The sequence below is a fragment of the Panicum hallii genome, chromosome 8 (assembly GCF_002211085.1).
Source record: "Panicum hallii strain FIL2 chromosome 8, PHallii_v3.1, whole genome shotgun sequence".
Classification (NCBI taxonomy): Eukaryota; Viridiplantae; Streptophyta; class Magnoliopsida; order Poales; family Poaceae; genus Panicum; species Panicum hallii.
The window spans coordinates 33,616,238-33,644,222 of NC_038049.1; the positions used below are offsets into that span (position 1 = coordinate 33,616,238).

A 27,985-nucleotide genomic window follows, 5' to 3' on the forward strand; every position below is an offset into this window, starting at 1 on the left:
CCAATCTTGCATGCGCCGGTCTCGGGCTTGCCTGAGGCTCTCTTGGGCGACGGCTTCGCTGCTGACCGCGGCTGCGGCTCTTGCCTCGGCGTGGGCAGCTCGGATCTGCTGTAATCTCACTGCGAGCTCCGCTTGCTCGGCTCGATGGGTCTGCTCCCTTAGAAGGTTGGCTTGCTCATCAAAGAGTTGGTCCAGGGCGGCTAGGTAAGTGGCCACTTGGTACAGGGGACCTTCTTCGTGGCGACGTCGTTCTAGGTTTCTCATGCGTGCTTCCCAGACTGGGGTTCTGGTGGCCGGCGGAAAGAACTTCGCTGGTGCAGGGGCGAGGTGTTCTTCAAAAATCCGGCACAAATAACGGAGTGCTTTTCTGATAGCCAGGGGGTAGGTGTCCTGGTGTCTAAACCCTGTGGCAGTCACTCGCCAAGGCTGGATGTCGGGGTAGCGGTTGCTCCTGGCGATGACCAGGATCACCCTGCAGCGGAGGGTACCATGGTGCTCGTACTCTCGGCTGTAGTACCTCGGGCGTTCTGTAACGCCAAGGCCTTCCAGGGTGTCGATCAAAAGGCTGGGAAAGCCAGGTGCAGCTTGGCAATCGCCCTGGGTCCATCCTTCCTCAGCCATCTGAAACAAGGACAGGGTAAACAATCTAGCATAGGTACAAAAGGGGGTAGATCGCATTTATTATTGCAACATGGGGGGTACAGTTTCCATGGCTACGTGGTTATTAGGATAGGGTTCTAGCTCAGAGTGCTAATCCTATCATGGGGATTCCTCCTCGGTCCTGATAGGGCGCTTCTTTATTGGAAGGAACCGATCCATCTCATCTTCGGTCTGAGTACCCTTATCCCAATGGGTTTCCTCGGGTTCTTCTTCTTCTTCCTCTATCCATCCACCTATTCCGCTGCGGTTTTCGTATTCCTGTATCTGGGCTTGGAGGGCGGCTAAGGAATACTCGGCGCTGGCGGCTCTTGTCCGTTGTTCTTCCAGCTCCTGGGTTATCTTTTCAACCCCACGGATTAGCTGCTTCAGTTGTGCTGCCTGTTCGCGGTAGAGGGCATCCAAGCCAGTAAGGTAGATGGATAGGTGGGAAACCGTGTCTTCTAGGTCTTCTTCTTCTCGTCCAAGTCCCCTCATCCGGGAAATCCAAGTGCGTCCTCTTCCCTCAGCGGGTGGGAAAAATGCCATAGGAGTCCGCTGAAGGTGGTGCCTGTAGAGCACACGCAGCCGTCGCAGGGCTTTACGAGCGGCCTTTCGGTAGGTGTCGGGGAAGCGGAAGCCAGAGGTGGAGATGAACCAAGGGTCCACATCAGGGTAACGAGTGCTCCTTTCCACAAAAACCATCATATCACATCGAAGGGTGCCTCCGGAGATGTATTCTCGGTAGGCATACTCTGGTAGTTCCATAACCCCAACGCGTTCCAGGCTGAGTAATAATAACTTAGGAAGGCCGGGCTCTGCGTGGCAGATTCCGTTAGCCCATCTATTGCCAGCCATCTGGAACAGGGCAAAGACCAGCGGTGAGTGTTTGTGCAGGAAAAATATCTAAGTCAGAACAAGTCCTAGGGTCCGGAACAGGGTCTCGCTCCTAGGGTTACGTCCTACGGCCAGAACCTGGCTCTGATACCACCTGAAGCATTCCCCCACCAGGGAAGACTAAAAAGTGTTGCTTTATCAGTCCCAGGAGGCTGATAACACTTTCATTACATCAGATGGTACATCACCGTACAGCTCTACGCGGTAATGGGCAGTGAAGCGCCACTATCGCGAGGATTACAACTAAAATCCACACTACTACACTGGCTACGAAAAGAGGATCATCAGAGTCTTGCGTCATGCGGAACTCCAACGGTGGCCTTAACCACAGGCAAGGCTGGGTGCAGGACGAAACCCTACTCGATGTCTTCGGGGGCGTAGTCTGGGTCTTCCACTATAAAAGTAAGAATGGGGTGAGTACAAACGTACTCAGCAAGTCCAATCACACCCACGGAGGGGGTATAACAGAAATTAATGCACAGGACAATCCAAGGATAAGGTTATGGTTCGTTTGCGGAAACTCAGTTGTATGCAAAGGTTTGTTTTAAAATATTTTCAAAACAAGTTTTCTAGTACCACGGGGCACACGATGTCGATCCACACAGGATCCCAGTTTTAAATTGCTACCGGACTCCCCGTCCGCCGTAGCACACGGCACTACTACCGGACACTTTCCAAACAACTCACACCAATCCAACCATTCCCAGAGAGAAACACTAGTTATGTGACCACACCATAACTTGCCCAATACTGTGGGCACGGCTATTCGAATAGATTTTAACTCTGCAGAGGTGTGCAACTTTACCCACAGGTGGGGTACCACAGCACGAACACCTTAGTGCCGGTGCAGATCCCATCAAAGCCCTTACCCACCTTAGCTAGACCTGACTAGCCACCACGGGATCTATCAAGGGGTCATTCGACCTATCACCAAGGTTTAACCGGGGCATAAGTCACACAGAGCTTATCCCGTCTCCTTGATCACCCGTTGCTCCCAGCTCTCCTGATGGCTATCAGACTAACTAGTGGGGTTAGGCTAAGCCGTTGCCCATACAACGGTCAAGTGGTTTGCACGACAGGAAGCTAGGTGAGACGACACATCAACTCGGTCCTTAGGGGTGACAAGATGGATATCTCCCTTCCTCGCTCAACCACACAAGTACGAGCACACCAACGGCAAATCACACAGAATTGCCATCCATCCCGTCTAACTCGTCTTTCAAAACACATTTTATCCCTTCCCACACACACACACTTTCTTTACAAAACCAGGTGGTCAAGGTATGGGTATCACAAACAAGGGTGGCTACCCTACCATGTTTTTAGTAAGCAAATCCATGCAATTTTATAAAGCAGGCCACTGGGTTGTGTTTATAAAACTAGGACAGAACATGCATCAAAGGGCGGAGTTGAACTTGCCATCGTCAAGTCCTTGCGGGAGGTTGTAGGATCGAGATGGCGGACTAGAGGGGGGGTGAATAGTCCTTTCTAAAACTAATTGTGCCGGCTAACCGAAACTTATGCGGAATTGAAACTATTCGCTTAGCCAAGACTTCACCCCTCTAACTATGACTCTAAGGCACTTCCAAAAAGATCCTACACAAAGCAAATGGAGTGCCAAGCTAGTAAGAGCTCTCCTAACAATTCTAATGCCAAGCCACACAAGTCTAAGCACTAGTACTTTACAAACAAGGTGAGCTCCTACACAATTCTAATGGGCAATAGCACAAAGCCAAATCTAAGCTCACTAGATGCTCAAGGACAAGGATACACAATACAAACTCAAGAGCTCAACTTGCTTAGCTACACAATCTAAGCAAGAGCAACTAATTAAACTACACAAGCTAACTAGTTACACTATGATCTCTACTTCTAGCTACACAAGCAAGAAGATGATTAGCAAGCTACACAAACTAACTAAACACTAGAGAGCAACTACACAAGCACAAGATATATATGAATGTAAATACAAGGCTTGTGATTTGGAGAATGCAAACCACCGAGAAGAGTAGACAAGATCGACACGGTGATTTTTATCCCGAGGTTCACTTGGTTGCCACCAAGCTAATCCCCGTTGAGACAAGCTCCAAGGTTGCCGCCGATCCTCTTGCTAGTGGTGACTCTCAAGTCACACTCTCCCACGTGGAGTGCTCACACCGAGCTCTAGCATATGATCCGGACGAACCACTTGTTGCTCTTCACGTCTCGCTCAACTAGAGTTGCTCTTCGCGGCTCCCGCGGGGTGAGCACAATACCCCTCACAATCTCTTCTCCGGAGCACCACACAATCTTCTTGCGGGCTTCAACGGAGCCTCTTCCCACCAAGCTGTCTAGGAGGTGGCAACCTCCAGGAGTAACAAGCACACCGGCTTGCAACACGATCACCTAGTGCCACTCGATGCAATCTCTCAAAGCAATCGCACTAGAATCGCTCTCTCACTCAATTGGATGATCACTATCAAGTTAGAGTGAGTAGAGGGCTCTCAAGCACTCTCACACATGGACACCAAGTCCCCAAGGTGCTCAGCCCCCTCAAATGGCCGGCCACACCCTCTATTTATAGAGGGAGGCCCCAAACTAGCCGTTACACTCAAATCCCGAGAAAACAGAGATTTCGCGGACTGTCCGCCTCACAAAAACCGGACCGTCCGCCATTCAAAACCAACGGCTAGAACAGCAATTATTATGTGTCAGAGTCGACCGTTAGAGCCCCGGCGGACTGTCCGCGCCCCTGGGGCGGACTGTCCGCGGTTCAAAACTTCGAACCAACCGATTTGCAAACATCTCTGACTAAATCTGGAAGTGACCGGCGGACAGTCCGCACACCATGGGCGGACTGTCCGCAGTTCAAAAAGTGAGCACACACAGAAACCGTAGTGTTTCTGTCCCAGAATTTTCAGTAGGAGGCGGACCGTCCGCCCCCAAGGACCGGACGGTCCACAGTTCATTTTGGACACCCAAGATAGAACTACCAAGAATCTGCGCCCGTTTCAGCTTTTAATGGCGGACCGTCCGCCCCCATGGACTAGACGGTCCGCAGTTCATTTTGGACCACCAACAGAGCCAAAAATGGCTCTGTTAGAGCTCATCCGGGATAACGGCGGACCGTCCGCCCCCCATGGGCGGACCGTCCGCAGGTCTATTTCCAGCAGAAATGTACCTCGGTAAAACGGCCATAGCTCTTAGCTCCGATGTCCAAATTAGGTGATCTTGGACTCTATGGAAAGCTAATTCAAAGGGCAACATAACCCAACTGAATACTTGGTCCAAAACATAATGGATCAAAGCAGTATTCCACTCCAAGAGACAACCTAATTTCCGGAGAAAACCGAAAAACCTTTCTTGCTTCCCAAAGTTGATCAACATCAACTCCAACTCTTTCTCCTTTGCAAATGTGCCAACACCACCACGTGAACAAAACCATGTGCATGTGTGTTAGCATTTCACAATCATTTTCAAAGGATTTTCACTTGATCTCACCACGCCACTCGATCCTAGCAACATCGCAATGTTAGATCGCTCAAGTGGCACTAGATGACCGATATGCAAACAAGTTTGCCCCTCTTGATAGTACGGCCATCTATCCTAAATCGGTCATGCACTTCTCTACACAACCTTTGACCGGTGAAATGAAATGCCCTACAAGTCATACCTTTGTCTTGCGCATTTCATTTCATTTTCCCAAATATTGATGCCACACAAGCACCAGATTCCATCAAGCCTTTTGATCATCTTCATGAGTCAAGACTTGGCTTGATCTTCCTTGAATGATATGATCCACTCCATATCATCACATGACCTCTTTGGTCCATCGATCTTGACCTTGCTCGCTCTTCACCGTTGCCTCGGTCCATCGGCGCCAAATCTTGCCCAAGCTTCACCGCCTCGCGGTCCCTCGCTTCAAAGCCTTGACTTGCCCTTCTCCATTACAACCGGTCCATGAAGCCAAGCCTTGTCTTGATCTTCTCCATTTTGGTCACATAACTCCATGTTATGTCTCATATGCAATGAGCTCCTCGATCACACTATATGAGCATAGCATCAACCCTTAGCCATTTCTCCTCCATGGCACATGTTGCTCATACTAGTGTCTTTGTGAGGACTAATCTCCTGTGTATCTCAACATAAACACTTATTAGTCCACCTAAGTTGTCCATCAATTACCAAAACCAAACAAGGGCCTTTCAGAGGTCCTGATCGAAGCACTGTCCCTCGGGTTTGGGGTCGCAGAACTGGTCCTCGGTTGCTTGGTCGCAGTCGGGGACTTCTTCGTTCACTCCGTGTCCTACGACGCAAACAAACAGGCATACAATCAAGCGAGAGAACTAAAAGCTTTTATCGTTGAGCTTGAATCGGAAATAATTTAGTTACGGCGGTAGGGGTAATATTTTCGGGTGGTTTCTTAATGGTGTGGTTAGAACTATACTAAAAAGGGCGTGGTAAAGTTTCGGGTCAATCGGAGATCGTTTGGCGCATAAAATGACGAGTTGAAGCGGGTTCGGGGGGGTTAAACAGGGGTCTAGGGGCTTGTTCGTGATTATCTAAAGAGGGTATGGGCTTATTTGTGAACCCTAGAAATATTCAGGGTATGCAAAAGGGTGTCGGGCGTATCTAAGTTTGTAATGGAGGGTTCGTTTTGAAGTATTAGAAAGAACGAGGTTTCTTTTGCGAAAGGGAGTGAATAGGGGGGGTTTATGGGTATTAGAGTGAAGGGGGGGTCTCTTGGGGAACACAGGAAAAAGGAGGGGGCCTCGGGCAAAATTTCCCTTCTCCCTCCTTCTCCCCCGTGCAGAACAAAGGAGGGGAAGGGAGCGCCGGCGGCGGCCACATCCGGCCGGCCGGGGCCCGGGGCGGCTCGGGGTTGAGGGGAAAAGGGAGAGGGAAAGGAGGGGATCCCATCCCCGTCCTCACCTTGGGCCGGGGTGGAGCGAGGAGGCGCGCCCACGGGAGCCGGCGGGCGGCGGCGGTGCCACGGGCTGCGGCGGCGCTGCGGGCTAGGAGAGGAGGCGCGCAGTGGCGAGGGCGGTGGTGGTGACCGGGGCTGCACGGGGTTCTACTTATAGGCCGGGGAAAGGCGGTGGAGGGTGGTGGCCGGTGAGGAGGCCGGCGAGCGGTGCGGAGCACCTTAATGGCGCCCGTGTCACGGAGCGGCGGCGCGGACGGCAAGGCCGAGGTGACGTGACGGCTCGGGCACGTGGGGCGGGCGCTGTGCGGGCACAGGGCGGGTGCGGCAGGGGAGCAGCGGCGAGCGGCGCGGCTAACGACGGGCAGCGCGGCGGCCGTGCGGTTGCGTGTGCGTGCCGTGGCCGTGCGCGTGCGCGTGCGCGTGCGCGTGCGCGTGGGTCGCGTGCGCGTGCGGTCCGACGGTGCGCGCACGTACGGCGGCGTGCGTGTGAGGGCGGGGCGGCGTGGCCGGGGCCAGAGGCCGGGCGGCGCGGCTCGGGGCGCGGCGCGCACGGCCGGCCGGCGTGCGCGGTGACCGACGGACGGTGCGGCGGGCAGCGCAGCACGTGGTGCATGCGCGGGCGTGCGCGTGGGCACAGATGGCCGAGCACAGGGGCGCGCGTGACTCGGGGAGCCAGGGGCCGGGCGGCGTTCAGGGGCAGGGAGAAGAGAAGGGAGGAGAAGGGAGGAGAAGGGAGGAGGGAAAAGAAAAAAGGAAGGAAAAAGGAAAAGGAAGAAAGGAAAAGAAAGAAAGAAGGAGGGAGATTGGGGAAAAAGAAAAGAAAAGAAATGGGAGGGAGAAAAAGGGAAAAAGAGGGAGAGAGAGAGAGGGAGAGAGTCGCGTCGGCGCCGATCGCTGCGGCGACCGCGGTTGGTTGGCCACACGTGTGTGTTATCCGCGCGCTGCGCGAGACGAACGGAATCGCGTCGGCGCTGATCACGGAAAAAGAGGTCGCGCGTGTTCGTCGGCCACTGTGCAGAATTGGACAGTGGTCAAGCCTAGTGTCGGTCTGAAGGGGTTAGGGCTAGGGTTTGATGAACGAAGTACTTAGCGTGCGATTTAATTTGGCGAGTTTTCCAGGGCGTCACACTGGTGGAATATGAAACGGTGCGTAAGGGTATGGAGTTGCTTCTTCAGGCCAGAGCTGAAGTAGTGGAAATTTTCGGGGATTCAAAATTGGTGATCTCTCAGCTCATAGAGGAGTACAGGTGTGGGAGCCAGTTGCTCTTCCCATTATGGGTACAATGTCAAGAGCTGATGGCCCAATTTAGGTACATAAATTTCTATTGGATACCTAGGATATAAAATTCAGAGGCCAATGATCTGGCACAGATGGCTTCGGGATACAAGGTTGTGGTGGACAGAGCTGATCTTATGGTACACCTACTGGACCAAGGAGATTGGAGAGCCGATATCTTCAATTACTTAAAAGATTCGGCTCGCCACCAGCTCTCGAATCCGATGGTCGAAGAGGTGAACGAAAGGTCGACGGGGATTGGAAAGAGAAGATCAGTGAATAGGCTGTAGCATCTTTGGCTGGTAAGAGCATCGGGCAAATCGGCTCTACTCATTGTCAAATGGTGAAGGAAGAAGTGGGGAGGAACCTGCCCAAGACCAAATTGCCGGGCTGCTATGACCGGCTGGTAGAATTCATAACCGAGCTTGATGATTCGGTTGGAGGTGCTCATACCAACTGGATGGAAGCAAGGGTGAATCGTGATAGAGTATAAAAGTCGAGTGCTATCATCATCGGCAAAATCAGCCAATCTAAGGGAGATTGGGTTTTCAAAAATTTCAGAATCAGTATAGGGAAGGAAGATAGGGTTGTCCAGACCCCTATAGAATATCCTAAACCAGTTCAAAGCAGCTGAGGGGTTCAACTTGCTACCAGGAAGACCGTACAGAGCCTGGCCGAAACTGGTACACCTTATTCGCCTCCCACTCTAATCTAGAAAGGAGTTATTGGCTAAAACAGGGAAGTTTGGGATGAAGTCCTGAAAATATAGGTGAGCCCATAACTGGATGAACCACCAGGGACCACCGGTCCTGAGTTTCTTTTGGGTAAGTAGGCTCAAGGATATTAGGTGGAGATATCTATAGACTTCCTCAAGGAACAATTTAACAAGGCAAACAGTATTACCTTTGGCCAGTTCATATGCAAGGGGGAGATAGTTCTTGGTTGGGGCAAGGGAAGGACCTCAGAATAAGAAGTGTTCCAACCAAAGATTCAGAAACATCGTATGTTCCTTCTCAGTCACAGGGCCTTTGGTTTTGATATGCTGGTTCAGGTATGCACCCCAGTTTGTGTAGAGGGACAGTTTGAAGGGGACTTTGGGCAGTCTAAAGGCAGAGGGGCAAGATGATGAGATGTCAAAACCAGTAATCATTATTACGTCTAGGAGAGTTGGAGTCATCGGCCCGTGGCCAAATAAGAAGCAGTTCAAGGCATTGGACCAAAAGTAGCCGATGGTTTTCAGAAGGTTCTCGTTCTTCTCAAGAGGGGATAGAGATAGAGACAGAGCATCGGCTATCCCTATGGTCTCCCATGTAGGCTGGTAGGTCTTTGCTACTCTGTTATACCAGGTAACCCAGCCCTCGGAAGGATTTGGCCAAGCACGTAGGCTGTCGGCCCAAGAATCTAAATCTATGTTTTGCCTCACGAACGGAATTCGATTGGCCTCACAAGAAATCAGACCTACGGGTTTCTCGTAAGAACGAGGCCCGAGACAAAAACAATTGGGGGAAGAAGGATGCGGCAAGAGAATATCTGAAACCTGAAAAATCCATAAAAGCCAAATAACCGGAGAAAGATCATTTAATGGTGCAAGGGATCTAGTAATTGCTGCATTAAATTAGCAAAGGTTGAAGTTTTACCTTCAGACCAAGGACACCTCTATCGGCATTCGAAGATCCCGCCATCGGAAATCCCAAATATCAAGAACCTAGGAACTGGATCTAGGTTTGGCGGCGCAAGTTTGAGTTTGTGCTCTAAGGCTTTGGTCGGGGTCTTCGCGGTTAGGGTTTATGAGCAAAGGGTTTTGGAGAATAACTTGGATTCGGGGAATCTTCAAAAATCTATTTTGGGAAGGTTTCGGATTTAAGCGTAAAATGGAATTGATTTTAGAATCGACTTAGATCTGGATCGGCACTTTAAGGAAAGGAACCGATGCGTTGCCATCAGCTCCCAAGAGATCGGCTTCTTGACAAGTTGCGGTTAAAATAAAAGGATTTTATTTATAAAAGGAAATGGTTACAAAAGGGGAGCCGATTGCTCCTAGAGCCGATCCATCGGCTTAATCCTACGATCTACCACTAGTAGGTGCCGGAGAGTCTGCGGCGCTTGATTGGAGAAGCCATGTTGGCGTCGCTGCCGTCGTCATCACCGCCATCGTCTCCGCCGCTGTCGCTGCTGAAGCCGCTGCTGTCTTCGGCTTCTTCATCGTCATCATCGTCATCCTCCGACAATCCGCCAAGAAGGTAGCCTCCTGCCACCGAGTCCTCCTCGGTTGATGAGGAATCGGCTTTTTCCTCCGAGGAGAAGAAGTCCTCCTCCCATGACGTGTCGTCCTCGTCATCTTCATGCACCTCCCCGCCAAGGAGAAGTTGGAGGTCTTCACCATCGGCCAGGGATTTGTCGTCCTCTGACCAGGTCTAGAAGTCCCACTCCTCTGCATCCCAATGCAGAGGAGCGCAGGCCTCGTAGGCGGCAATGGGGTCGTATTCTGGAGTGGCTTCTCGGGTGGACTCAGACTCGAAGGAAATTGCAGAGGAAGCAGAGGAAGAAGAAGAAGCCATTATGAGAGAAGGAAAGTTGTATTAGGTGCGGTTGCTAATGGCTGAAGGAAGGGGATGAGAAAAAGAAAACTACCGGGGGCAGGTTTATAAAGATAGAGTGGAATATAAATCAGCATTGTGACGGTTTCCAAGGAGTTTGATGCAGAGCAGTCACATCCCCTGGAAGTTGAAGAGGCACGCGTGTACAGATTTTGGAAGTCGAAGAGGCAGGGTGATGGAAAAGAAAAATGGTTTCGGAATAATTATTGCCGAAACCAGGGGGGCATGTGTTATCGCAATAATTTAGCTGGGCCAGAAAGGTGGGCCGTGAAGCAAGATGGGCTCCAAAGATAATCCTAGTGGGCTTACGAATCGGCCCCTACGCGGGTGTTTGAGGCCAGGATTGGCCATGTATCTAGATAGTGTGTGCATTTAAATTAGTCTAGATAGAGATAGCCAGGATTCATGTCGTAGTCAGTTAGGATTGGTTAGGAAAGGTAAGTTTCCGGACTATAAATATGTACCTTGGACTACGAATGAAGAAATGAACAAACAATCATTCACAACAACTCTCGGCGCATTGCCACCCCTGTTCTAGGGTTTCTCGGGTAAGTGTCGTGCAGCCCCGATCACGCCTCGCGTGATCGGGGCAGCATCGTTCCTGCCTGTCTACCTTTGTGTTTCTCGTACTGAAGCGTTGTTGAATGCGAGTAACACTAGTTATCCTGGCATTTATAGAGTAGCATCGGCTCCTTCATGCTTTACTCGTGCATCGTTTGTTATCTATAAATGTTTAGCTATCCTCGTGCCTGATCTTGGGTGTGAGGGCAGCACATTGCTCTGTTCTTGATTAGTAGATCCAATCTGTTATGGTTAATCTTCGTCCATCGAAGATTTAGCTTAACATCTGCATGATTAGGCCCTCCAAACGGGTTGAATGTTCCGGCAGTACGTTTGATGCTTTGTATCAACTTAGAGAGGGATTGTTCCGGGAATTGGCTCTCTGTTGGTTTTTAGGCCTCTGTTTTGGTTGCTATTCTGTTACCTTTCGTATCTGTTAGGCTCAATTACGTGTAGGATGTTACGGTTATGCGGTGAAAGCTTTAACCGTCGGATTAGCTTACTAGTTACAGAGCAAGTTTTATTTTACCACCAGATATGTGCGCTTTATTCAAATACTTAGATCCGATCTGACACTGGACATAATCGGCTCTTTACAGCCGATATCGGGAATCACCCGATGAGCCGATTACGGCTCGGACTAATGTTTACACGTGTCTGTGCATGCAGGAAACTAACATAAATTACTTTCATACCTTTCTGATCAGGTACAAGGTTAGGTGGCATGCCTAGCAACCTAGACGCCAGGTCGTGTGCCGGATCCTGGGCCGTTGACTGAGGGACCGGGGCCCACCAGCAGTCCCGAGAGCCTCCCGGCTCCTCGTGTTGCCTATCACTGCTCGCCAGTGGGTTTTGGCCGACAACACCTTGGTGGTAGATAAGAGTACCAATTTGCAACTGGACCTTCGCAAGCCATGATGGGGATAATCCCCTCCTGCGGATGCAATTGTGACTTCGTAGGTGATGAGGAACTAGCTTGGGTCTACTGAGCCGTTGTACTTTGGAAGCTGAATAGGCTTGTAGCCTTATGGCCAAGGCGTTTGCTGCAAGGCCACCGACAAAGGCGAATTGGGGTTGAAAGGCTGTGGTAAGGGTGGCTGGTTGCGGATGTTTCCTTGGTATCAGCCTTCCCGGTGTTGGTTGTTGTCATGGAGAAGGTACGGTTCCTCATGATGTGGATTGCCTCTCCTGGGGCGAGGGTTAATGGGCATTGCCTCCTCATGTTCACTGCCCTAGCCTAAATCCTCATTTTCCTCTCCCTGAGCCCTTCGGAGGCTCTTGAGCTTCGCCTGCATCTCGGCTAGTTTGCGTTCCGCAACTACCAATTGTTGAGCTTGTTGGGCCATTTTGTGTTTTGCTGCTACTTGAGCGTTGATTTTGCCTTTGGCTTTCTCCAGGCTTTTGAGCTACGCAAGGACTACAACTAGTTCTTTTTGTTGTGATTGTGGTGGTTCTTCCTTCCTCCCTTCATGTTGTTGTCGGGCTGTAGCTACTACCGCGGCATTCTCTTACTTGTAGATATGAGGTTATGCTCTGTTTGGGCATGTTTCTCTATCTCAGTAGTGTTCTTGAAGGTAACAGTTCTTCCTTCTAGGGTGTTAAGGTTTTGAAATCTGTGGTAGTCCCGAGGGCCGCAACCTGCTTCTTCTTCGCTTGAGGCATCGTAGGTTGTTTGGTCAAGTTATGATACGGTGGGCGCCTTTGTTGGGATCGAACTAGCCAATTCTGAATAGAAAGATGGAATGGAATCCTTTGCTCAACAGAATAACCTTACATGCACTCACAAATCTTAAAAAGTCATCCCGGTTACAGTAAAACGAGGGGTATTTATACTCCCCTAGCTACATTACATGGTTCCCAAATTGCCCTCTGGCAACTAGAATATCCTATGGATATTCCAGTCCCGAGGGTCTTTTACAGCTTGGACTGTACAAGTTGCCAAATATACACAAATCACGCTTCTCTTGTGGCCTTGAAGATACCTTCGATCCTTCCTTCACGTGCACTTCACGCCTTAATCTTCACTAGAGAGCTCTAATCGATGGTCCGAGGCTCTTTGGCGAATAGGTTCCGGCTTACGCTTAACCTCTTGACCTCCAAATGGCGGAATACCAGCCCTGCACAGACAAAATGCATAGGTAATGATCTTCTGACGATCATGTCCCGAGAACAAAGGTCATCTCTAGAGTCCTCGCGACCTGCAGAGACCCGCCATAACCTTTTCCGGAGGTGGCGATCCCCAACAAAGAAGAGTTAGGAGTAGAATTTTTGAAACATTCCTACTATGCCATATAGCCCAGCAAAGAGCAGTCACTCCAATCATGACAGTTTTCCTTTGTTTACAGCTAAAACTTCTTTTCCAAGAACCATACATTTCGGAAATATTAGGAATATGAATGCCAAAAGAAATGGAGATAATGTTCCGTACAAGTCGAGCCAAGTGACACTCAAAAAACAGGTGGTGGATAGATTCTTCGAAACTACAGAAACATAATTTGGTACATCCCCTCCAATTACGTTTGATCAGATTATCCTTAGTCAAAATGACCTCTCTTTTTAAGTACCACATGAAAATTTTGATTTTAAGAGGGAGTTTTAAGTTCCAAGAGGTATAATTGTCCAGGATATTCACTTCCTTCATCATATCTTTGTAAAGTGAACTGAGAAAGATCCCTTATTCAGATTCCACATAAACTTATCTTTTCATTTTGTAAAATGATACATCACCACTCTACTTACTAGCTCGAGCCATTGGGTCAAGTTATTCCCAATAATTGCACGTCTAAAGGAAATATTCAGTGGTGTAGTGCTTAGCACATGAGCCACGGTAACATTTTTCTTTTCTAACAATGTTGTATAATGCAGGGTGTTTTAGCATAAAAGGTTTATCCCGTAACCACAAGGGAAAAGTCCAGTTTACACCCTCGAATTATTACATAAGTCCGATTTTCAACATTCAACTATAAAACCGGATAACAGAGGCCATCCAACTGTCGAAATCGGGCAAATTTGGCCTTTTGGGTGGTTTCCGGGGAGTTTTCACTTTGTAAAATTTTAAAATATTCAAGTTTAAACTGAAAATTCATAAGTAATTCATTTTAAATAAAAAATACGAAATGGATGCCAACATTTTTCTAAAAATATAACCTATCTATTGGCACTCTACTTATCATTTATTGTGATCCAATTTTTTCATATTCCTAGTATTCGTTTGCTTATAGTTATGGCTATTACTTTTAAATAAATAAGATTAAAGTAGAGAAACAATAGATAGGTTACATTTTTAGAAAAAAAATTTATATTGGTTTCATATTTTTCCGATTTAAATGAATTAGTTTTTATTTTCTAGATCTAACTAGAGTTTTTTAATTGTTTTTTAAAAAATACAAAACCACATTTGAAACCACCCAAAAGGTCAAACTTATCCGGTTTCAACAGTTGGATGGCCCTTATTATGTAGTTTTGTAGTTGAAGATTGAAAATCAGACTTTTTTAATAGTTCGAGAGTGCAAATTAGATTTTTTTCCTAACCACAAATCTTCCAAAAACCTAGTCTGATTGCCATCCTTTCACCAAGGATCTACCCTTTGCTAGAAATTCATCTTTAACTCCCATTAAATTTGACCAGAAATGAGTCTCCTGGTTTCTTAGCATCTTGGGCCAAAGTCTTATTTCTTAAATTTTTTTTTAGTATATCTTGCCAGAGGCCATCTTCATTCAGTAGTTTGAGTAACTATTTACTTAACAAGCACTTGTTCTGAGTTTCAAGATGAGTTATTTCGAGACCTCCCACACTTTTGGGCTTGCATAAATGCTCCATTTAGCTGGACCATTATATTTCGCTCCATAATTTGAACTTGCAGAGGCCAAAAAGATAGTACTTACGGCAAAAGCAAAGAAATACCGCCATTGCATCAATTCTACATAACTATTGCTAGTGGACTAAATTGAATTCATGTTGCAAACCAACGAGTTAGGTTGCAGGCGGGGTGGGTTTTTAGACCAACCCGCCTACCCACCCCGCAAAGTAGTGTTTGTGGATGATGCGGGCCAGCTGTAACGTTTTGCGGGCTTTTATTATCCACCCCGCTAAGTCCAGTGGACAGGAGCATCAACCCATTAGAAGTTAGAACCCGCGAGAACCCGCAAGAAACGTAGCAGTGCGCCGCTGCCGCTGCCGCCGCCGCTGCCGCCGCCGCCCTCCGCCTGCATCTCCTTACGCAGCGTACGAGCCGAGGGAACCAGCGCCGCCTTCGTCGCCCTTCGTCCACATCTCATCACGTCGTGGAGTTGGGAAGGGGCACTGCCATCATCGCCCTCTGTCTGCCATCTCCTCGCGCTCCGCCACGGCAACGGCCGCTGCCGCCGCCGTGCGGCCCTCCAGTGGAGGAGGGCAGCACGCAGCGGCATGCCTTCATCGCGGAGTACCTCATGCAGTTCTCCCCGGCCTTGTCCTCATTCGCTGCTCTGGAACTGCCCCGCGCTCAGGACCTTCCCGGTATGCAGACTCCTTTCCCTCTCTGTGATTGGTTCTGTCCGAAATTAAAATCTCTATGTGCTCTGAACTCCACCATTGCTAATCTTTGTGCCGCCTGTGAAAGTACAGGCGAAAAGCACCAGGTCTACCCCATTTGGAACACTTCTCCATACGGTCACGAAATCAACGGCATTTAGGCCACCTTCCAGTTTAGAATTTTGATACCTGCCCTTGCATGTAGTCTAAAGATTCTATGAAGGCTTTGGATGCAGCAGGCCCCTCTGATTTCTCCAGCCACTGCCTCTTATTTTTCAGATAATCCCGAGAACGAGAATCAAATGGTGGATTGAGTTACCTGGAGCAGCATTCAAAAATATAGGCAATTCAAACATTAGCATCTGTCAAGTTGACTGTCCCAAGAATGACAATATGACAAGACCCATACCTCTGAATTGTTCCCAACAGATTTAAGTTTACAACATTTTTTATTTTCTACAGCTTGATTACTACACTAGATTTGGGTAATATATTCTGCACATCATTTTATTGTTCAATGCTATTTGTGGATAAGAATCACCATTTGGTGCCATCATGACTCCTGAAGTGCTATAGTAATAATGCAAATCTGTTCATTTGTTCTCTGTTGTCTTGTTTTGAACCTGAGAGAAACCTTTGACTGTCTATGTGCGGCTTGCATATTTTGGTAGGCTAATCAGTACCAGTTTTGAAATATGGTAGCTTGTTAACCCAGTGCATTCAGATTTGAAGAAACAAGGTGTTCAGAGCTAGGGTCACAATACTGTATCAGGCATTTAGTTAGTATTTAGAAAACTATATAAGATATCGAGTTGAACTGCTGCAGAGCAAATTGGTTTACTGAATATAGTGTTCCTGTCATATAATGTAATTTGTTTATCCTGATTGGTTGATAATTCTTTGACAATAGAATGTAATATTCTGTTTTGAACTATATTATTATTTTTTCTATATTTTTTACGATTTTTTTTAGAAATATTAGGTAATATTTTTCCTACTGGGCATGCAAGTGAAGAAGCTTTGTCACGAAAAAGGCTAGTTAAGCATGCTTGCGGGTCATGCGGGTTATACGTGTTTGCCGTAAAGTCCACTAGATGCTAACTGCCGCAATGGTAGAATTTGCGGACCGTCACGAACCCGCTTGATTGATTTGCGGCGAGCGTGGTAGCCTTGCGGCTGTCCACAACCCGCCCCCACCTGCAACGTGACCAACGAGCATTCTCCTATCAAAACTGCATCTTGGTGTGAATAGAACAGAGGATTAAGACAAAGAACATCGGACACTGACCATATTTAGGAGAAGCGGCGCCAGGTTCTCGATGACGAGGTTCCACCACTAGCGACTCAGGCAATCGCCTTGGATGGAGCAGCCTCCCCGTGATATCCGCCTTGTGATCGCCAAAGTGGGCCATGTCGTCCCCGTCGTGCTGATGAGAAGAAAGACAGCGCTATGTGCAAACTTCCAAAGCAACAAGCCATTAACCATAGAGCATATTGGCTATTTTTTGGACAGTATACGCACCAATTTGCTAAAATATTGTATCAAATTGAGCAGTTTACATGTTGCTGGGCAGTCTGCACCCACCTGTCAAGTTGTCGTGCGATAATATAATTTACTCATTTCTAAAGAATTAATAGCCAGATAACAAACAAGGTGATCCAACGGCTTTCCTTCGTTTGCTTTGGTTTTTTTCTATTATAATGTTATTTCTTCAATTATAAACAAGAAATAATTTACTCTTCTACCTGTGGGCTCAACCCATTAACGGTTTGTGGGCTAAAAATGCTGCCCAATAACAATGGTTGTGCTAGGCTCTTTGTGAACTGTGTTTTCAGCTGTCGCATGTCTATAAGTAGTTTATGCTGAGCAGAAATATCAGAAAAATATGTTATATATAGACCATATATAGCTATGTCATACCCATTTTGAAAAGAAAACCAAATGCATCTCGTATATGCGTTCCACACATTGATAGACAATACAAGTGCATATCCGAAACAATGTCATAACGAAAGAGAGTATCATAGTACTTTATTACATGAACGAGAGTTTTAATCTTAAACGAATAAGTGAACCTTTATAACTAGCAGTGGACTTCAACTTCACATGTAGATGACTGGGAGATATACGCCTAGTACTCTTCAAAATTTTCAGGGAATTCCGGACAATTATCTTGTTCTAAGCAGCATTGGTTTTAATAAAGCAAGTATGAGTACACTTATGGTTGGTACTCAGTAAGTGGAGTAAATTATATGACATGCAAGGCCAAAATCAAGGATAAGCTGACACAGTTTGACTACGATAAGCATTTTAGTTGATCCAATTTTATTTAGCAAGCAGTAACTAAGTGTAAGTATATACCAACCCTTAAATGAATAAAAGAGATAAGATAACAATAGTATGAATAAAGAATCTCAATTTAGATCACCTTTAAGTTCAATTATCATGTGAGGGTGCAAGCCGCTCTTAACCGTGAGCAAGGCTAATATATCAGTATTCACTCTGCAGATGTTGTACACTTTACCCACAACCCGTGTTTTCCTTAATACCCGGGTTTGCAAGGCCCTTAAACACTTCCAAGTTGAGTGGCAGGGATTCACTATGAGGCTTTTACAAAGATTCCCAAACTTATGACAATCCGCTAAGATTTCAAGTCAAAGCGGTCATAACCCTCCCTAACGAGGTAGTGCCTTAGCCATGGACCACATTCCATAAAGCTTCAAGAGGACCGAGCTATACCCCGATGATGCAACTCCTCTTGCCCTTTTCGGTAAGATTATTATAAGCTAAAGTTTCTAATTAATTAGCCAAGATCAGAGACATATAGTATTGTGGTTGCATTATTTTTCTGGGTGGTTCTCCATATTCCAATTAATGCAATGATCTTAATTATCACAATAAAAGTATTCCAGAACATGAGTAAACCAGTGTAGCATGATTTTCAGGTTATCCAACCAAATTCTATGTAAAAGCAACTAGTGTAGCTACAACATAAATATAATAATCCAGATTTAATCAAGAAAGTTCAAAAGAAACTAGGCACATCCTTAGTTTGGGATCCATCATATTCTAGACACATGCATGCATATAATGGCCCTGTTTGGCACAGCTGAAACTTGTTCAGAAGCCAGCTGGTGGCTAGCTGGTCAGAGAAGCAGCTGGTTAAAGAAGCAGCTGGTCACATAAGTTAAATGTTTGGCAGACTGGTTATTGAATGGGCTGAAATCCTGTCAGAAGTGAGAAATGACTGAAATACCCTTACTGTTTACTGAATACGTATATTTCTTATGTACAGATATATATTTATTTATTTTTACAACAGAATAACAATAGAATTATTAACAACACAAATATATCATACAATTAATCATAAATTACTCTTAAATAAGATAATGATAACTTAATTATAAATTAGATAACATAATTATAAATTAGATAATAGACTGTTATTACATCATTTTTTGCGCAAATTACATTATCAATATCCTCCAGCCAATGCTTGCGCAATAGCATCTCGTACATCTCCCATATCTTCCTCATCTCCAACATAACTAGTAGTAGTTCCCGCATCCCCATCAACATATGTCTCATCAGATGCAAGTGTATCAAAATCATTATCACTCAAATTGCTATCTCTAATAAAGTTGTGCAATGCCATGCAAGCAATTATAATCTTTGCTTGCTTCTCCATTGAGTATCTAGGTATTTTTAAAAGAATGCGCCATTTCATTTTCAGCACCCCAAATGAACGCTCAATAACATTTCTAAGCGATGAGTGAGCATGGTTGAACAACTCCTTCAACCCAATTAGTTGGCCAGCATTTTGAAATTCTGTAATGTGGTACCTTTGACCTTTATAAGGTGCTAGATAGCCCTTTCTATTTGGGTAACCTGAGTCAACAAGATAGTACTTCCCGTCGGGAGGATGTGGAAAATTATTTTTGTATTTATTGAACACAGTGTCCCTCCATATGCGAGTATCATGAGCAGACCCAGGCCATCCCACTATCACAAATGTGAACCTCATATCAAAATCACAAACAGCCATAACATTCTGACTGCAATATCCATGTCGATTCATATGCACTGCCTGCTCAGATGGTGGAACAATGACTTCAATATGTGTTCCATCTATTGCACCTATGCAATTTCTGAAATGAGGCCAGGATCTAGGCTCTCGGATTTTTGGATGCACCACAGCAAAGGTCTCATCTATGGGTTTGATATTTTTGGCAGCCAAAAGATTCACAACTTCTAAGACATCATTGAACCTCCTACTCACAGTTTCTAAAGAATGTGAAAAATATATTTTGCTTGCCGAACTGATTGAGGTGCACCACACATCCATAAGAACATACCAAGTGCTTCTATCGAGCACATCTCATCTGAGGATGTCAAACCATAATTGTTAACTAATTCCTCATGCAAGCTATAGAACACTAACCTTCCCATTCTGAACATGTTATAGCAGCTCTCTTCATTACTGAGTTGCCTCTGAACAAATTGATAACCTGATTCTTCTGGCACTTTTCTTGGCTTCTTTTCAGATGAAGATATCCCACAATCAAGCATTGCATAAGCTGCTATTGCTGCTGCTTCATACATCCAACCACTTGATTCACTTGAATTACTTGCCATTTCAGAATCATTAGACTCACTTGAAGTGAAATCCATCTATACAGATAACTGAAAGCCATATGTCAAAGTTCAAAATTCAAAACTGGTTCAGCATACAACACACTAAATTAAAGGTACAATACAAATGATAATTTGAAAATACAATACACTAGTAATCTCTAGCGTTTCTTCCTCTCCTCCCAAGTCCTCTTAAGCCATGCAAGCTTCCCTTCAAGGGTTTTAAGAGTGACAAATACATCTCTAAATTCCTTTTTGATGAGGAGTTGCGTGGCATAAAAATGTTAATCACTTCCTTCACATGCCCTAGCTTCAATGACTGATTGCAACATTTCTGCTATCTCTTGCCTAACATGATCAGTGGGTGAAGAAGTTGCAGAGCTTGAACTAGCTTTCTCCACAAATGAGTCCACAAAACACTTGAACTGCATATCTCTAAAATTTTTCTTCCCCTTCTTTGGAGATTTATAAGCAGCACCTGTTTTCGCAGGTTGTTTTTCAGCAGGACTTGGATGTACCTCTTGGACATCATCACTACCATTATCCTTATCATTACAATTTCTATTTCCATTACCATTACCATTACCAGCTGACCCCTCTCTTGCACTTGGAGCCACAGCATTTGCATTGGTGCAGGATGCACCACTAAACATGATTTCAACATCTTCTTCGTTATCCAAAGGGGCAAATCTAAATTTTTTGCACAACGGCATGGCCTGAAATACAAAAACTCTATGAGTTTATATTATCATACAACAACATAATGAGATATACAACAAAATCAAATACAAGGTTGCTTACATCAATTTTTTCTTCCCACCAATCATCACTAGCCGCAATTGTACCGGTCTTTGGGTCCCTTCCCAATCCAGACGCACTAAGAAGTAGTGTCTTCCATGTGGTAAAATCAGCTTTCAATGCATCCCATCGGTTTTTTATTTGAACACGGGTGTAATTCCTACCCGTCCGTTCATTGAATTGGCTAATAAGGTTGGCGTAACCTTTGTTGTTCAAACAACCTTGTGGTCTGTTATTTGCCAAGACTTGTTCCACACATATCTCATTAAAATTTTTTGCGGCATTTGCATCCCATTGTGCATTCGGTTTCCTAGTCTTTGGCATTGGCATGTTCTCCATCTATGCATTCAACAAATTCAACAAAGGAATTCACTCTCAAGTTTGCCAAACTCTAAATTTCAATGTTCTAACCAAAAAAACAGTCATGCATCCGTGATGGATATGATGTAATCCATCTTGTTTCTTGATAGGACAAGGCATATCGGCAGCACTCAAATTAAAGTCGGGCGTGCTACATAGTGGTGGTAGACACTAAACATTTTCATTGCACGAATAATCTTCATTACTCAAATTATGTTCGCTAGGAGGTAATAACAGAAAGCGTCAATCACTAGAAGTTGGCCCTAGTCGTGCAAATTCAGAAGCTCCACCACTGCTAATGACCAAGAGATAAACAGATTTACTATGTCAATGACACCCAAAAAACAATTATATGGTTTGTATTTATCATTTTTATTTTTCATCTCTAAACTTTGTGATGCTTTTATACACTGTTCTCCTGAAATCTGTATGCGTACTTCTTGCACAAAACAGTTACAAATTGGGGAAAGTAAGCGTTGAACCTTATTCCTGCAGAGGTTGCCCTTCTATTGACAGCCAGCCAAAAGTCCGAAACAAAGAAATGCAAAGAAAACCTTGCCACTCAATAGATTTACTCGACAATGCAAATGCAAACAATCACTCCACATTGCATGATAACCAGATATGGAGTTACCAACATTCAAGCTCACTATATACAAATTATATACAGCTCTTTGAGGTTAGAATAGCAGGAATTGAGCCCTCAAATTCCATGAATGTTCTAAAAGATTCTCATACTCATAAACCAAACAACACAGTTTAAAGTTCACATATCTAAACTCCTATTCCTATATTTTAGTACCTCCAACCAAATACGTTGCAAGAGAATTGATTATTGGTTAGAACAGGCAGAGCAAGGTGTAGGCCTAGCTATTTGAGACACGGATTGTCTTCTACTAATTTTCCACCTCGAAAAAAAATACTCGTTATTTCCAAAAAAAAGATCAGAGATAGACATGTATGCATTCAACAGGGCCAATACCTTCACACAGATCGGTTGAGGGAGGAGCACAGGAGGCTGCAGCGTCGAAGATCATCACAGGGGGCGGCGCGTGGCTCGGTGAAGACCGTCGTAGGGGCGGCGCGTGGCTCGGCGCAGATTGTTGCATGGGTGGCGCTTGGCCTGGCGTAGGCCGGAGAAGGGGGCGGCACGGGCCCGACGCAGCCGGAGCAGGGGGCGGCGCGGGCTCGGCGCAGACCGGAGCAGGAAGGGCGGCGCGGGCCGGTGGTCCGCCGGGAACTCGCTGGAGGTCGGCGCGGGGTCAGGCCGCCTGGGTTCTCCCAACCCTAGCTCATCGCCATCTTCGGTCACAGGCACAGGAGAAAAATTGGATTGGGGAAGAGAGACGGGTGGAGAGGGAGGCAACCCTATTTTGTATGATGGCAAACACGGGTAATTTTGATGAACTTTGAGGGGACTTAGACCGCATAAGCTGCAGAAGCTGGTCCGCCCCCACTGCTGGTGGAACGCACGTTTTCTGAAGGAGGTCCACAAGCGCTGGTTGGGGAAGGGCCCAAGGAGCGGAGCATTTGGCCAGCCCGCGGCTTAAAATTGCTCAAAAGCTGGTTCAGAAGCTGTCCCAAACAGGCCCAATGTAAATGTGTGTATTTATAAACTTATTAGGACTGGAATATGATCAAGGACCACTTGCCTTCGTCAAAGAACTGCTGCTGCTCGGGAACGTCTTCAAAGCTTTGCTCTTGCGGAAACTCGAACTGCGCACCGTCTATCGTAACACACAAGTACATATAAACAAACAAATACAATAAATAAGAAAAAGTACACCAAATAATACAAACAGAGCAAAACATCATTATAAAGCTACTGTATACGTCACAAGGGTCGCGTGAGCGCGAGAATTGATGAAAACGGAGTTAAAACGGAGAAGTTATGGCTAAAACATGATTCTCAGGGATTTTTGTAGAAGATTTGAAACTAGAAGGGCTCTGGACAAAGAAATCGAGGGCTATAATATAATTAAACCTTAGATCTACGGTTTAGATTGCAAAACAGAGGGGCTAGGGATGGCGGGTTCTATTTTAGAAAAGGACAGGGCCTAAATAGAAGAAAAATGATCTATTCATGAATACTTTTGAACTGCCATGGACTGCGGGTTGATTTCTATAGAACTCAGGGGTTAAAGCGCAAAATAACCTAGGGTTGACCGATATCAGTTCATTTGACTTCGGTCTAGATTTAATCTAGACTGTCGGATCTAGATCGGATGGCTGCGAAGCGGCTAAGGCGGTGCAGACGGCGGCTCATCGGGAAATCACGTAAACGCGACTCCGACCACGGATTCGACTCGGGTTTGGCGTGGGAGAAAGATAGCAAGGAGGGGAACACATCTATAGGGTTAAGACGAAGCGTCGGGGGGTGGGGAAGGTGGACGACGGTGAGGCACGGCCACGAAGCTCCGTCGAGCAATCGTGCGCGCGGGAAGGCGGGAAACCGAGGGGAAAAAGGCTAGCGACGATGACCACCTCCACGCGGAGCTTCTGCGGTGCGCAGGGGCGACAGAGCGGCAGCGGCGGCTAGGGCTTCGAGGTCAAGAAGGCGGCGGTTGCGGGTTTGGCGGATTCTAGGCACGGGGTGGCGTTTTATGTGGCAGAACCGTCTGAATTATTCCGGTTCAAGTGCACTAGTCATCATTTACAAACACACGATGATCTCAAATGCACTTCAAACGGAATAACCCATGGGTCTGTCGGGTCACCGCCCGATGCAACCACGGTTACACAGGATCGAAGTAGGTCATACCCATACAAGATGAACTCCAGGTATATACAGTGCAAGTCTTTATCACATAACAAGTAGTATTATTACAAACCAGTTTTCTCCAGCCCTGACTGGAGCAAAATAACACAGGGTTATTGAAAAGCAACGGTAAACATCCGTTGACCCAAAGTCATAGCGAAAAGACAACGCGACTAACAACGTCGCCAACAGTAGCACCATGCGTAGCCCAGTCGATGGTGTTACTCCGAGGGGTTGATGCAGGCCGGGGACGATTCCCATTCCACGGACCAGCCAGGCGGAACAGCAAAAGGACAGGACGCATTATCAACCTGGTTCTCAATCGGCATACCTGGAAGCAGTTCTAGCAAGGCTGAGTATACTAATACTCAGCAAGGCTTACCCGGAATTGGGTATACTTTTAGCCCGTAACTAGACTGATGAAGGCATTTATAAAAGTTTCTGGGTTTATTTTTCAGCTGAAAAGCAACAAAGAGTAAAATCTACTTCAAGTTTTAGCTTTCAGATTCTAGTTTGATTAACCATTCTAGGTAAGCACCTATACTAACAAGCAAGATAGTGATTATCAATCAACAAGATTCTTCCATCATCGATTCCACTTTTTACTCTATGTGGTAAAAGGATTAAGCAATCTCAATCTTCGTGAGAGGCGGACGATTCGAATCGAATTTCAACCTTGCAAGGTAAACCTAACACACACGCTTGGAACATCTAACGATGATTCCAAAGCAACCGTTTGCCTTTCATTCCGGGTCGTGGATCAGGGCCACCACAAGCGACTGCAGGACCATACGCACACCCAATGTGTGCAGGACGTACGGCTGTAGCGCGACTACAAACCCGTACTCCTGGTTGCCCTTGCAACACGTATTCCCACACGTCGAAACGAGTAACAAGAAAAACCAAAATACGAGTGGTGGGAGGTATGTCCACTTGCCGGGCCGATCGGTTACTAGGCTTACCGCTTACCATATTTTACGGCATGTGGCTAGTACTTTCAAAAGCTTAGCCACCACTACCACACATTTCGACCTTAAAGCTTTTATCAAAATAGACAGGGTAACTTCCAGGTCATGATACAACACATGACCCTGTCCGTCATCCTTATAGTGATTGCAGAATTGTAAACAAGCAACTCCTATATCGCGCGAGTGACAGGAAATCACTCGACTTTTACCGGTTCTATTTAGCGGAGCATCTAAGCGATAAAGATTCGGGCACAACACATTGGTTTCCTAGGATATCATGCAACTAGGGTTTCATCTCAACTCCTAGACGTAATGCAAAATATATATATAAGATAATAATGAATTTGTAATAACTTTAAAATATTGGGACGTGCACCGGGGCTTGCCTTCAGAAGTGAAGCTAGGGTCAGATGAGTTAAGAACTTCCGAACGTTGGTTCGGGGCTTCAGTCACTTCTTCAGTAACTTGGATGGAGTCTTCAGATAGCCCGGTTTCGGGTTCCAAGATCAACTCGTAATCTCCATCTTCAAGTGTCGGTGAGTCTACATGATATGCAAGGATTGATTTTTAGTAACAAACATATTAATTCTTTCCTTCACGATAAAGTTGTAATTTAATAAATCAATACACACTTAGTATCAACAATAAATGACAAACTTTTATTAAACAACTAAGTATTTGTTCTTAAACAAGTATCATAAAGCTAAGGCAAATTATTCCTAAACATTGGTTTAAACATAATTCGTATTTATTATACTCAATTCTTAGTTGTTTGAACATTACCTAATTTACAAAATTGTAATAAGTTTGGATAATTCACACAAAACTAAACACTACTTGAACTAACTAGGAACCAAGAATTACAGGAAATAAACTTAAATCCTATAAGCTATATACAAAAGATCCCTTTTTGAAAACATTTAAATAACTTAAAAACTAGTTGATTTCAAACTACACCTTAGTAACAAAAGTTGTAGAGCTCATTTTTATGAACATAACAGAACTGGTTTTACCATTTTTGGATTTTTCTACCATTGCCTATGAATTTTCAAAGTTGGCTGAAAAGGAAATGGAAAAAGGTTACTGATTCTTTACAAACAGGCCCCTGGAAAGTTTTAAAGCAAAGCAATCGGGTCCCTGGCCGGCTTTCCTCTCGGGGACAGATCGACGGCGATCAATTCCGGCGAGATAGCTCGCCGACGGCGAGGGGAAAGGGAGGGGAAATGCTCAGGGGCTTACAAGGGACTCGGGGGTGACCGGAGTTGGGCCGGGGAGGAGCTGTAGCGGCGGCGCGACGGAGGACAGAGACGGCGGCGGCGGCTGGAAGCTTGGCGGCGACGTTCCGGTGGCTAGGGGGTCGGGGAAGGGACGACGGGTGCCTGGAGAGCTTCGTGAGGTTGATGTGGTGCTGTTAGTGTGCTTGGCCGGGGCGGGAAAGCACTGGTGGAGCAGAACGACGACGAGGCCGAGCTGCGGCGGCGGGGAAACGACGGCGTGCTCGTGGGCAGGCGTCTCCGGTGGAGGAAATGGAAAATGGCCAGCACGATGAGCTTCAGGAGGATGAGGTGGTGCTAGTGGAGGTCGGGGTTGAGTGTGGGAGGCTCTGGAGGAGGCTGCCGACGGCGAGGCCGAACGGTGGCGCAATGGCAGACGGCGGCGAGGCGCGGAAGAAGGAAGCCGAGGTGGAATTGAGCGCGGAGAAGTAGTAAAAGAGCTCGAGCAGGTGGCCACAGAGCTAGTTATGCATTTGGGGAGGCTTTGGAGGGCGGCGAGCAGGAGCTGGACGCCGGCGACGTCGTGGCGGCCGTGGAGGGCTCGGGAACGGCGTGGCAGCTCGGGAAATGGCCACCAAGGCCTGGCAAGCGGCGGGGACAGGTGCGCTGGAGGTGGAGGTGGCACTGGCGAGCGGCGTGGGGGCAGGTGGCGGCCGGGCAGCTCGCCGGAGTTAAAGCGGCGGCGGCAGCAGCTCTCGGGCAGAGCAGAGCAGAGCAGAGCAGCTGGAGGTGGACGACGAGGACCTGGTTGCAAATACTGAAAAGCCTAGGGACTCCACTGTAAAGCCTGAATAACTTTCAAACTAGAACTCAAATGAAAGAGCTCCAAAAACCAAAAGTGTAGGGAATAAAAAGTTCTACAACTTTGCTTTAGGGTTCGACTTCATGAGAGTTAAGGTTTCAAGGTTATTTTAAAAACCCCATAACTAGTCAAATTTCCTTTAAAACCTATTTAAATTTTACATTTCCAACAACTCCTTGACTTGTTTTTACTCTTTACAGTGGGTTAAAGGTAAAAGCATCTTTTTGCAAAACAACCCTTCCTATATTTCAAAATTTATTCACTCCCACACACATTTTGCACTTAAACCTTATATTCATCTAACATTACAGAAAACACCCTAAAATCTTGTCCTTAATCAACACACAAGAGTACATCCTACACGCAATGCACTAAGTCTGGCTCCCATATACCTGAGGTGTCACAACCCTCCCTCCTAAAAAGAATCTCGTCCCGAGATTCCGAACAAGATAAAGTCGGAGATTCAAGGGTAAGGATTGTCGTTTAGGAAATCCGGAAAATGCTTTTGAAGATAAGCTTCGGTTTCCCACGTTGCTTCTTCTTCACTGTGATGATTCCATTGAATTTTATACATCTTGATCATTGCTCTTCTGGTATTCCTTTCTTTGGTATCTAGGATCTTGATGGGATATTCGATATAAGAAAGATCAGATTCTATAGCAACATCCTGTAGATCTATGTTCTCTGTAGGGACTTGGAGGCATTTCTTGAGTTGGGAGACATGGAAAACATTGTGGACAGCCGCTAGCTGAGGTGGAAGTTGAAGACGATAAGCTACTGGTCCGCAGACTTCAAGGATTTCGAAGGGTCCAATGTAACGAGGAGCAAGTTTTCCTTTGATGCCGAAACGCTGAACACCTCGAGTAGGAGACACCCGAAGATATACCAACTCTCCTACAGAAAACTGTAAGGGCTTTCTACGTTTGTCTGCATAGCTTTTCTGTCTGGATTGGGCTGCCTTGAGATTGGTTTGGATGTGCTTTACTTTGGCTTCAGCTTCTGT

General features: G+C 46.3%; 1 protein-coding gene and 1 long non-coding RNA gene across 2 annotated transcripts; one reads left to right on the forward strand and one right to left on the reverse strand.

The window, feature by feature from the left end:
• The first annotated feature begins 14,988 nt into the window (after positions 1-14,988).
• LOC112903059 lies at positions 14,989-15,904 on the forward strand. Its single transcript, XR_003230719.1, has 2 exons — positions 14,989-15,371; positions 15,666-15,904. It is a non-coding gene; the product is annotated as an uncharacterized LOC112903059 (long non-coding RNA).
• A 4,392-nt stretch (positions 15,905-20,296) lies between these two features.
• LOC112901934 lies at positions 20,297-20,735 on the reverse strand. The gene has a single exon (XM_025970805.1). The coding sequence runs from the start codon at positions 20,733-20,735 to the stop codon at positions 20,307-20,309; it is 429 nt and encodes a 142-aa protein (XP_025826590.1). The 3' UTR covers positions 20,297-20,306.
• Positions 20,736-27,985: the final 7,250 nt, after the last annotated feature.